At 40.9% G+C, this 13,008-nt stretch overlaps 1 protein-coding gene across 1 annotated transcript in view; it reads right to left on the reverse strand.

Moving 5' to 3' along the window:
- Nucleotides 1-12,768, reverse strand: part of SPTLC2 (serine palmitoyltransferase long chain base subunit 2) — an 80,558-nt gene extending 67,790 nt beyond the window's left edge. The window contains exons 1-2 of the mRNA XM_027672605.1: nucleotides 12,693-12,768; nucleotides 1,871-2,065 (exon numbers count right to left, since the gene is read on the reverse strand). Coding sequence (XP_027528406.1) covers nucleotides 1,871-1,996 — 126 coding nt within the window. The 5' untranslated portion in view covers nucleotides 1,997-2,065; nucleotides 12,693-12,768. The remainder of the gene's footprint in view (nucleotides 1-1,870; nucleotides 2,066-12,692) is intronic.
- Nucleotides 12,769-13,008: the final 240 nt, after the last annotated feature.

Here is a 13,008-nt window from a genome sequence, read left to right on the forward strand (position 1 = left end):
CTAGGATAATCTGTTGGTAACAAACTCTGTGCTTCACGATCCTCTGAAACAGTCTTTACTGAGAGCCTACTATCAATAATGTATTCCCAAATGAGACCAATTCCCAAATTAGCCCAAGGTCCCCCTTTTTGTACACTCACTCATGGAAGAGTCATAACTGCTCCCACAGAAAAGGAGTGCTGTAAGCAGTCTGGCACCTTACATACTGATAACAGGACACGTGTTTCACAACAACCACACAACAGAAATATAACGATTACAGTATAGAGTCACTGCACCAACGCTTCAGTTATTCTTTTATAATCCTCAAGCACCATGAGTACAGACCAATATTTAAACTTTCATTGTAATGTCTTGGTAGATTTCTGCAACTGTTTAACTGTTCTCATCTGTGTCAACTTCTACATTATACACAGAAAACTACAAGGATATCATGTTCTCAGGTGACACAAAACAAAATAGCTCAAACAACATTAATGAACACATCAAGTTTCAAGTCCAGATTTAGCCAGTAATCTTTAACCAGATATTGTAACTACTAAAAGAGATCCAAGATTTTTACTTTTGATTCCAGAAGTCAATTTTCAACATAGTGTAAACTTAAGCTCCTGTACTTTTAACCAATATAAAATACCTATTACTCATTAAAACCCCATGAGAATGTTCCTCTTTTGAAATTAAGTGCCTTACTATGAATCAACTTAATTCTCATGATACAGAAAGAACCTACTGTGAAGTAATTTTAGGCACTGATTAGTTTACTGCATGTTAGTTAATCTACTGTAAAAAGACATGCACTTTACTCCAGTGCTGTCTCCAAAAAAAGGCTTCAAAGGAGCATTCCCTTTTTCAGTTCCTCCCTGCCACCCTTGTTTATTTGTTTGCCTTATTGAGATGTCCTTCCTGCCTCCCCTGTTTTCTGCTAGCCAACTGCTTGTGTGGCTGCACAGAGAACCAGAAACCAGCAACTGGAAAAGGAACTCCCTTAACATTTTATAAGCCAGATTGGCTCCTCAAAGAAGTTGAGAAAAACAGAACCCAAATCATCAAGAGTAAGACCTTTGGAGAAAGCTCAGTGGTAATCACACTGTGCTAAGAGGGGTCACATTAAGAGTTAGCAATGAAATAGGTTGTGAACTTCAAGTTTCAACAGTAGCATTCATAACAATAATCAACTCCTGTGGAGAATAAAGACCTCTAAAAATAATTTATAACTACTCAAAAATAAAATTATCTATTCCATACTAACTGCTGAAGCCAGCGAGACCTTTCACCTGGTAACAGAAGCTTTCGTGAATAGGTCATAACACGAATGAATTCTTTTTAATTACTATCAGTGAGGTGGGGGTCAGTACCTCAGACTACTCACCAGCTAACCTGCTAGTGTTCTGGACTCCAAATTAACTTAAATTCATACAACTTGTACTCTGGACCTGACCCACAAGCTTCTCTTTGCAACTGCTTCAGCTAAAGAGAATTAATAACATGTTTCTAAATCAAAACTCAGCCACCAGAGCAGCATCAGAAAGCCTCCCACTGGTGTCAAACTCACACCAGATCCTTTGATAAGGCTTTCATTAACTGCTGATGCTGGCATATGCCATCTCCCTAAAGCCCTTGTTTCTGCAGCTGGGGCATCTCTCAGGATGTTGATATAACTGTTGATGCAGCTTTGCAGTGAAACAGATGAGGGAACTGCTCTGCCAAAAAATAACCCAGCTAAAAGAAACAGTATTTTGTTTAATGACACAGCTGTACTTGTATATTATTTGGGGCACTCAAAAGACAAGGAAAGCAGCAGAAAACTTTGAACACCACTGCTCCCCAAAGAAACATTCAAGCCTCAGCAACATCATTTCCCAGTGGTTACCTTCTGTTCTTCTCTTTCTGTTGCATTTTGACATTTCTCAATCTTCCACTGCCGCATGAAATCTCGCAGATATCCAAAAAGAGTGAGAACACCATAGCCTACGTAGGTCAGCACAGCAACCAGCATTGGTGTTTCTTCAAAAGCTTCATTGAAAGGCCTTTTGTATAATCCTCCATTGTGCACAATATGATTTATCTACAGTAAAAATTTAAAGAGAGGCAGTTGAGGTATTAATTCAAGAAAAGACAGATAGGCATTCCAGAGCAGTCCCCCAGCCTCTGATCAGTTATAGGCTCTGCATTCCCCCTGCTCAGCAAAAAGTGCTTCCAACTAGGTTCAGCCTTCACTGATGAATATGTCAATCTCCATATATGAGGTTGCCAAGTTGTTGATATAACTAAAGTCACAGCTGCCCATCTAGTGCAGTTTAACATCTCATTAAAGTTATTTAGCTTACAAAGCTACATAGAGAGCATTGCTTATATCCAGGTCAACCAAAATGAAAAAACTGCCTTCCCCTTCATGAAGAACTAGGTAGGCACAAATAACAAAGTAGTGATGCTTCCCAGGATCACTACAGAGAAAAAACAAAATAGAAAGTAATAGCTTTATTGATCTAACCAATGTATTCTCAGGCTTGGAAGCCTATATTAGTGTAACAAAACAAGCATAATCTATGTGTCTCTGTAGCTGTTATCCTAAAGATGCTGATGTAAACATTGTACTCATCAATGAGGCAGACATGACACCACAGACAAAAAAGTCATTGTATATAGAGTCTCAATACTGCATATATGTCAGTACACAGAACAAAGCAAGGCTTTCTGCATAAAATCCACACTAAAAGTCATCTTGCTACTTTATATCATCTCCTGAAGGTAAGAGCTTTACTAGCTGTGTAATACATGCAGCAGGTCCATCTCAAGTATAATTACTCCAATACATTATATTTCACAGAATCACAGAATATGCCAAGTTGGAAAGGCCCCACAAGGATCATCTAGTCCAACTTCCTGTTTATGACTGTTACAGAAAACTTCATGGCTATAAGGCAAGTGGTCACCCAACATTAACACTGGGGAAAAAACATCATGGTTCTAACTTGACTACTTGTTCAAAGAGTTAAGTTAAAGATCAGATCTCATAAATCCATGTACCAAAACATAGAAACCTAGATGCAAAATTAGATGCAAATTGCTACTGGCATTGCTAAAAGTTACAGAATGGCTGCACCATAATAGAATAGCCACGTATGAAAGAACACTCTCCGAGACATAAATCCCCTATCTGTAGCATAAAATATATAAGAAGAAACGTATTTTTAAAAATGTACTAATCAAAGAAACCTCAACACCTAGGAAAGAGACTGAACCTAAATTCATCTGCAATGGACAATGGCAAATAATTACTAAGGGGTGCAGGTGAGCAGACAGAATAAAACCAGTTATTCACCCATGTCACTCCTATTATCATACGGGAAAGTAAGGCAGAATCGCACTAGCCTCTGCAATGACCGATGAATCAAAGATACATATACTTGTTGGCCTCACCAGACACTGCATGATTAGGAAACCTGCTCATCTCAGGTGCTGGAGCAAGTCTGTATTTCAAGTCTGTCACTAATACCATGAAAGTAATTTTTCAGAAGAAAGGGTCTGCTCTTAGGATACAATTATGCTATAGCTATGAAGTCACTGAGTATAAACTGCAACAGCACTTTCCCTCCTGATAGTCATTTCTACCTTTTCCCCTTTTGCAAACACAGACATTCAGAAAAAACTTAACCAAAGCAAATCCTTGATTTGGTCTCCATAGTTGTGGGGACTTCACAACTGGTATGTAAACACAAAGTGTGGAAACCAAACAGGAAAGACACAGTAGGAACTTCTCTTTTATCAGCAGCACTTATGCCAGATGCAGGTAACTAACTTGCAGTGCTTTGAGGCCAGGTTTAATGCTGAAGTAGTGGTAGATTAACTTGGAAAATTACCATGCTTTGGAACAACTGTAGGAACACTTACCACATTGCAGCTCAGATGCTGGCAATTTAAAGCTTTAACAGAGGCCAAAGTTTCACACTCCATTTTCTTCATGAATGGTGCCAGCCACAGAAACTGCCCCTGCCCCACTCACTCCCACTTTGAGCCATTCGCACCAGCCTCCAGCTTGCACAACTAAAGCTAATCGGATTATCAGCATAGCATCCCTCCAACACTGAACTGACCCAGGCTGAAAATATAATTGTTTGCTGAAGGTTATTCATTAGACCATAATAGTCTTTACAGCACTGCTCCATAAAATCATTCTTAGAGCTCAGCAAACAAGAACCAATGGCTGTTGGAGAGAGAGGAGGGACAGCAGTACCATCGTGACAATCACAGAATCAGTGAGCCAATGCTGGAAAGGAAAAACCACAAAAGCTGCCTCCTCTCTATTACTCTCAGGATTGTTTAACTGTATCACTACGGCTCCAGCCCATGAAACCATAGAATTTTATTGCATCCAGATCTGAGAAAGATCATGCACCAAAGCTCCAACCACTAAAACTTCACAGCTTGATGAATTACAAGTAGAATTTTGCATCTTCACACTGACAGACTAGGCTGTGAATAGCAGCTAATCAAGAGCAGGCACACTACAAACCTGCTACCTGTGGCTGTCTACTAACAGTAGACAGTCTACTATCCAAGAGATTTCTGAACAAACAGATAGAAAACTGGTAGTGACTACTTCGCAAATTACCTAGTATCGAATAAACAGAGATCGCATCAAAGCTTTTAATGTATTTTCCAGATAACTGGAAGTTCGTCTGGAAGAGATGAGAGGCTACATCCCAAGATTATGGATCTGAAGTTACCTAATACCTAAAAGTAGCTACTGAAAAAAAGCCACCAACAAACAGACTCAAATCTGTATGCACATTTCATCAGAATAAAAACATACTAGTCTTTTCCAGGTCTTTGGAGGTGCCTGTGCTTGTAACAAATGCTAAAACTAAACAAATTATTCCATATGGTCACACCCAACATTTCACTAAGAAAGGCCCTTTTAGGAATACCTGTATTGATTCAACACATACTCCAATCAGTTTCACCTCTCAGTGTTCTACCAATGTGCTTATAAATTCTTAGACTCACGTCTGCTACCACATAAACTGAAAAGCTTCTGTATCATCCTAGCTGAATCAAAAATTAAAGAAATACTCTGAATGCAATCCCACAAACTTTTCATGAAGCATAGAGTGACTATAAATACACTCTAGAATTGACTACAGAAAAAACATTTGTAGACACATGCCTATTTATTTTTCTAAGAATGCCTTATAAATCCACACATTAGCCTTCAAATGAAGGGTTACATGCAAAAGAGCAGCAAGCTTATTTCCAGAGACCAAGGAAGAAGGTAGCTACAGTTTAGTGATTCATTTCCTATTCTGGGGGGGGAAAAAAACAGGCATGTAAGATTAAAACTTTTATGGTTTCAACAAGCCTTATGACAATAAAGTGAGCCATGACCTTTGAAGTAGAATACACAGCATAGCTAAATGGAGACTACAGAGAAAAGTCAGAGTTCATTTAAACATATGGTTAAAAAAAGTTCGTGTATACTCACCTACATCTCTTTCCTATAATGCCCAGACTACATGTAAAATGAAGAGCACCATCATTAAGAAACTCAGCTGCAGGAGAAATACCAGAGAGCACCACTTAGCTGCTTACAGAAGGCAGCAAAGAATCAGCCACAGGTAATAACTGTGTAGGGCCAAGCTCCTGGGGAAACGAATCACATAAAACAGTATTGTAACAGTCACTGAGCAGCAGCATACAGCTACTGCTAGAAGGGACTCCATCGGTCTAAGCAGAACACATCAAAGCCTGATTATAACCATAGAATTTACTGAGTTGGAAGGGACCCACAAGGATCATCTACTCCAACTCCTGGCCCAACAGCACAACTCCAAGAATCACTCCTTGTATTTGATTGAGTTGTCCAAATGCTTCTTGAACTCTGGCAGGCTTGGTGCTGTGACCACTTCTCTGGGAATCCTGTTCCAGTGCCCAACCACCCTCTGAGTGAAGAACCTTTTTCTAATATCCAGCCTGAACTTCCCCTGACACAATTTCAGGCCATTCCCTCGGGTCCTGTCACTGGTCACCACCACGAAGAAGTTGTAGACTGCAATGAGGTCTCACCAGAGTCTCCTCTTCTCCAGGCTGAACAGACCAAGTGACCTCAGCCACTCCTCATACAGCTTCCCCTCAAGGCCCTTCACTGTCTTCGAAGCCCTCCTATGGACATTTTCTAATACCGTTACATCCTTTGCGAGAAGACAAAAGCCATGTGTAAACACAGGAACATTTGCAGATGCTACTGTAGACAGCACATAGGATTTATTACAGGACTCTGGGTACATACCTTGCACAGCAGGCAGGTACTTTAGGGAGAGAAGATGCTACAAGTGCAATAAGCATGACACACAGTAAGAGAGAACTACACTATAACTGGTTATGCTGCTACCCCAGGAAAAACCCAGCACTCTGTATTAAAGAGGCCATTTCTTTCATGCTGCCAGGAAGAGCAAATGCAGATGAACCTGGCAGACTTTATGTAAAGACCTTAAAAAGATTATCTATGCTGGGATACAGTTTTGCTAAATTCTTATTAAAATTCAGTAGCTTCTCATTGCCATATACCACACGTACTGCAGGAATTTTACTAGCAGCTTTGCAGCTTCTATTTTTTAGAAACACAGTGTGGAAGACTGCTTCCATGAGCATGCCTCCATATGCAAAAGTGGTCACATTTATTAAAAAGCATTGAGGGAATTGACACCACAGAAACCACAGCAGTGAGAACTCAACAAAGGCAGCTGCTCTAAGCTGTTAGGGTATTCTGTGGTAATCTTACTGTTGCCTCCAGCCCTTTTCCTTCCACTGCTTTGCTCTTAGACTCCAAATCTCAGACTGCTGCATAGGCAAAAAGACCAAGTATTTACTACCAAAATTAGAATTAACTGATCTGAATCACATTTTAAGCTTTCAAAAAAAAAAAAAAATCACAGGAGAAAAACTTGTTTTACAAAACAGACTTTAACACTCATGTTTTCTTAATTAAATATTTGTTCTTGTTGACAGATATTATCAAATATTTTTATTTGCAACAAATTTGACAGTCCTTTGTTAAAATGCACTTACCGCATCCACACAAACAGTGTAAATCTCCATAATATTTAAGTGTTGCTTAGGTTTTGGGTTGGAGTTTTTTTCTTCCCTTTAGCAAGTAAAGGATGCAATTAAATCTGAGGGGTTTGCTTGCTACACATGGGTGACAATTTGAACCCTGCCGAGAATATGTTTTTTTCCTAACAGCTTACCTTAAATTACCTTACACCTATATGTAACTTTATCTAGTACGTTCAGTACACTGTAGGTATACAGGATTTTGACAGAGAATCCCCAAACTGCACGCTTAATTACTAAATATGCTTTACAATAAAGATTTCCAAAGACAGCACAGGTCTGCAGTGGTTCCCTAACAAGCCAATCTCTAGGCTCTCAGATACCTCTGAAAGCATTTCTAACATGCTTTAGAATCTGCTCTCATTTTTATGGACATTAAACCCCATTACATCCAAAACTTTCCAACTCCTGCTTTCTCGATGATAAGTATTCTTCAAGACTATACTTTTCCACTAAAAACAGTTATTTTTCTAGGATTCATTTCTTAATGATGGCAAACCAAAAAACTGGAAACCTTGTTGAAGACAAGCCAGTGTTTTATGTTCCACCTCCAGAAACTGAAGCCAATAGATAATTCAGATACAGCTTTTTCCCCCTCTCCCAACAAATTGAAAACATGACATTTAGAAAAACAATGTTTCTACTGCACAATTAAGAGAGCAAAATGACATATCATTCAAGTAGATAGTTATAAAAAAAAGAACCTGCATACATTTATAAAAATTTCTTAGAGCATTTAAGGCTTATCACCAGCTAAATTTGAAATGACAATCCCAATATAATAAATACATTTTAATGCTTCACCCAAACCAGCTTCTCAGCAGCACATATTCAAATCTAAGAGAAGCCTGTCACATCAGCAGCTACCATGGGCGTTTGTTTTCATACAAGCACTGACACACAAATTCTCAACAAGTATAACACTGGCACTACATCTACTAATTTAATATGATCACCTCAAATACTCATTTCCAGGGAAAACGCTGAGTAGCTATTCCTTCCACAAAGGCTTATAGTCTTTTACAACTGAATTTGGTATTAGAAAAAGATCCTTGTGCACAGGTACACTCTTTCAGAAATAAGAGTTCTGTCAATTAAAACATCCGAACGAGGTCGCAGTCTTTTCTAGGTCAGCCAATTTTCTTCTCACTTCAGTTTTAGGTTACTGACACAATACATGCAGTCAATCATAAACCCAAGCAAGAGGCAGAAAGTAGTAATTTCTTTCCTCAGGTCTAATGCAAGCCTCAGTACATGCGATGAGCCTAAAGGCACGCATTTTTACAGGGGTTCAAGGACTAAATGCAAATGCCTAAACCTGGACGCTCCCCTGCAATCCATGAGTTTATCTCTATAACCAAGGTTGGAAAGGACTTCCAGCAGTCAACGTGTCCAAGCCCCAGCTCAAAGCAGGTCTAATTACAACAGGTTGCCAAGGGCCATGTCCAACACAGTCTTGAACTCCTTCATGGAGTTCCAACCTCTCTGGGCAACTTCTTCCAGTATTTTACCACCCTCATGGGAAAAATTTTCCTTATATGTAATCAAAATTTCCCATTCTTCCAAATTACATCCATTGCCTCTCATTCTATTGCCACACACTTCCAGGAGTTTGGCCTCATCTTCTCTATATCCTGCAGCCAGCTAGTTGAGCCTTCTCTCCTCCTAAGGCTGAGAAAACCTAGCTCTCTCAGCCTCTTTGTTTCTCGGGATTCACTTCACCGGATTCACAGATTGATGTGGCTATGTCAGCGTCTTCCTGGGAAGCTCAAAACTGGACACAATTTGCAAGATGCAGTCTCACAAATGCTGAGTAAGGGGGAACAATCGCTTCTTCATGAAGAAGTTCATGAGATTTAGTTCTTCAGGATCATTCTTTTTCATCAGAAATATTTGCATTTAAATTTGCATGCACATATGAAAAAAAACCAAAATTCTGTACTAAAATTCCTTTTTAAACCAGTGGACAGGGCGGTTATTTAACATCTTTATCTTATCCTAACTTTCATCTGAAACAAGGGCTTATTCACATCACTGCTACCACCAACTCACTGTAGCAAGAAAAATTTCCAGTATATGCTGCAGTCATCTTTTTAAGTGTGCTTTCCCGAACAAGTTACACTAACCTGAATTCCAGCAAAACATCTAAAAAAATCAAGATGAAGCCACTCAGCATCCTGAATGAAGCTCCATTCAAGATGAAGATCCCTTGCATCCTGAAGCATCCCAGGAGATGAACCTACAAGCAAAATATGATTGCTCTCTCTAGGAAGAGCAAGCACAAATCATGGGACTACACAAACTGTTTTCTACATGTACACACCAAGCCTTTCAGAAAATAAAAATACCTGTGCTGCCCATTTTAATAGCTGTTAGAATTCAGGACTTGTGACAGTTTTAAAGGAATTCAAATCCCACAGTCCTCCCACTCCACTCAACCAAACTTTCTTGTCTTCCTGAGGAAGTAGTACCTCGTTTACAAAGGCATCTATGCAATAAGCTATCTGGAGGTTGCTATAGGCATTTGAAGACCTTCTAGAAACATCAGGGAAATTAAAATTTGTTTATATAATGCCAGCTCCTATCTAACTGATTTGGAGATACCAGGCACAAGAGAAATTAGGAACTTGATATCTAAAACTTATATTCAATTTTAATTTTTTTTGTTTGAGCTTATTTCTTCAACTTCTAGAAGTATAACACAACCATTCTAAGGTGAGAAGCTCAATTAAGGAGTGGAAAATACAACATTACTAAAAATCTGTTCACAATAATAGGTAGATTGTAATAAGTTATCATGGAAAATAAGGGCACCTTCTCCCACTAAATAAGTCCCAATCTCCCTATTTTAAGCAAGAAAATTCTTTTCAGATGCAGCATTAGAAAACCATTAGTCATTTGCAAAACACTTCAATGGAGAAATACATTCCAGTTTAAAATTGCACTGCAGAAAGAAGCAATTTCCCTGCACTTTTTATTATTCTCACAAGTGTCTTGACAGATCCTAAACACCATTTTTCTATTGAACTTACTTAACGCTCTCTCCAACAGAAAAGACAGATATAAAAAGCAGAATCATGCACAACTTGAAGAGGTAACTTCACTGTTCTTTTACTTAGATTTGCATGCTTTCTCCTGCCTGTGTTCATTTCCTCACATCATGACAATACCCTTTGAGATGTCAGGCTTTCATCTTACATAGTGTAGTATTACACCAAAGCTTTAAATCAGTTTTAAGACCATCCACAGATTACTATTCTTTTTAACCATGCGCTCCCTTAACTGTACAGTCAGAAATCAGTCACTTTTCTCCAATCTTCCACAATTTTTAACCGCTATATGGTTCTTGAACCTCTTTTTATTAAGATGTTCATAACGAGATTGTTGCATTCACTGAATTTGAATCTCTAAACAAATTAACTTTAAGCAGGAACAAAGTAAATTGAACACAAGACTTCCCAAGAAAGCAAAGGAAAGAGCTGTTACTTATCTCAGTATTTCAACAGAATGTTTTTTTAACATGCTGAAATCCTAACTTCAAATGGTCACTTTCCTAGTCATTGATGATATTTCATTAATCTCCAAGGTAGCCTAAGTCAGTTACTGCACAGTCTTAGTAGGCAGCAATGAACCCCATCACAGGCGTTCTTGCAAAAGCACCGTTTTTTTCCTCATTTTTACTTTTTCAGGGTTTTATTCTACTACGTAGGAATTGCACTCTTGCATGTAAGCTGTCTCCTTTTTGGTACTTGATTACTTTGCATTCCATAGACCTCTTCCGTTACAGATTCTTAAACACTGCATGTGGTATGTACATAGTATATACATACACAGACAAACATATTGAACACACAGTGAGCATTGACATGTTTCCCTTATCCTGTGTAAAGACCCAACAGTCAAAATTCAAAAGGCAAAAGACCAATTAGGTACCCAAATCTGTGATGCACCATCAACCAAATCTTTTGGCATCTTACCACTACTGATGCTATTTGAGAAAGCTGTACATGCTTGGTTTCCCTAAACAGTCACTTTTTCCAGTCCAATTCTAACATTTAGACCCTCATTTTGAAAGTTAGCAATCTGGCCCACATAAAGTTATAGAGAAAAGAATGTAAGACTCTTAATTATAAATCTCTGCTTGACCAGCAAGCAGCTGCCACAAGGATATCAAATTTACCTGTACACTTCTTACATCCTCTGACAATGCCACTACATTCTGGCTTTTTGGTAAGATTTCTTGTGACCACTTTCCAACGAGCACTATCCCCCTTTATAAACAGTTATCCCAAATGCCTCAGGCCTCCAAAACATATCTGAGCATAGTATCACACACAAGCTACTAACTGAATAGAATATCTCATAAAACAGCAAGGTTTTTCCTCAGTTTGATGTCTATAGTTTTTCCATTCAAATGCTGTATCTCCCATGTTCTCCAGATACACAGCTGAACAAAATCCTTGACGAACAGGCTTCCTTACTTCATTTTTCTGTTCTTCTGAAGTAGAAGAACATAACTGTATTCAGACCTTCTTCTTTAGAAAGCACCGTGTGGGGAAGCACTCACAAAAGAACACTCATCACCATGCTTGGTCTTAGCTCATAGATTTACCTCTAAGGTTTCACAGCCAGCAGCGCTTGGTGTGTGCAAGGCAAGACTACCGGTGCTATAGCTCCCCAAACCAGTACAAGTTGACAATACTGCCACGCCAAGGTGTTGTACCCTCCTCCTCCACTTTTTCACTCCCAATACTGTGCTATCACCTCCCAAGGGCCAGGGCAAGACTGTGAGCATCCGTACAGTGACAGAAACACAGTAAGTATCCTGAGTTAAAGATAACTCAGGGGAAAAAAAAGTTTAGTTTTACCCTGCAACAGCTCTCAATCTGGTTCATGCAGTGACTGCACAAGCCTACACTGGAAAAGCAGAAGGACTGAAAAACAGGAGCAACAGGAGGGATGACAATGGAGGAAGGCTTTTCTCAAGAAGCATCCAAGGAAACAATCTATTCTATACTGCTGGTACTGACTCCATGAGAACTATTAAGATCTTTACACTAGAACAGAAAACTTAAGTGCTTTGCAGAGAAACAACTGGCAGTCTGAAAGCACAAATACACATTCGCATCACAGTGTCCATACAGCCGGACGGGAAGTGCTGCATCAATCTCCCAACTCTGCTGTACAGGGAAGTCCCTGCTCTTGGCTACTTATACCCACAGCCCTGTGCATCGCACCTGGAACAACAGAACAGCGGCGAAGAACTGCTAAAACCTTCTCTTCTAAAGCACAGATCTATTGTGTTGTAGCGGGGTTTAAGTTCAAAGCTCTGCCGCCAACCAAAGCCTTGCAGCAAAGTTACAGACGTGACTTGAGGGCCACTCATTTCACACCCATCACCAGCCCGGCGAGCGAGCACCCCGGGCACTGCCCTCCCGCCTCCCCAGGCGAGGGCCGGGGCCACAAACAGCCCAGTTCTGCCGACGTCCCCCACACCCACGGCCACACCTCGGTGGCTTCATCGGCCCTGCCGCCGCCGCTCTCCCCGCCGGCCCCGGTGTCCCCACCCAACCTGAGCACACCTGCGCTCCGGGTGGGCCACGCACGAAGCCGTTGCGGAGCGCGTCGTGGGCGCCGCCGCCGCCGCAGCCGTTGGCGCGGGGCCGCTCGGGCCGCTCCATCGCGCCGGCCCCGTCGCGCCCGCTCCGCCGCCTCCCCCGCCCAGCCCCGCAGCGCCGGAAGCGCGGCCGCCGCTCCCCCAATGGCCCGCGCGGACGTCACGCGCGGGGACGGGCCCCGCCGGGCCGCGCCCGCGCGCGCGCGGGACGGGCGCCGGTCGGCCAATGGGAGCCCCGTACGGCGGCCGGGTGGGAGGGGAGCGAGGCGAAGGGAGGGGCT

Source organism: Neopelma chrysocephalum, unplaced genomic scaffold (genome assembly GCF_003984885.1).
Source record: "Neopelma chrysocephalum unplaced genomic scaffold, ASM398488v2 Primary Assembly neopelma1_24, whole genome shotgun sequence".
NCBI classification, from domain to species: domain Eukaryota; kingdom Metazoa; phylum Chordata; class Aves; order Passeriformes; family Pipridae; genus Neopelma; species Neopelma chrysocephalum.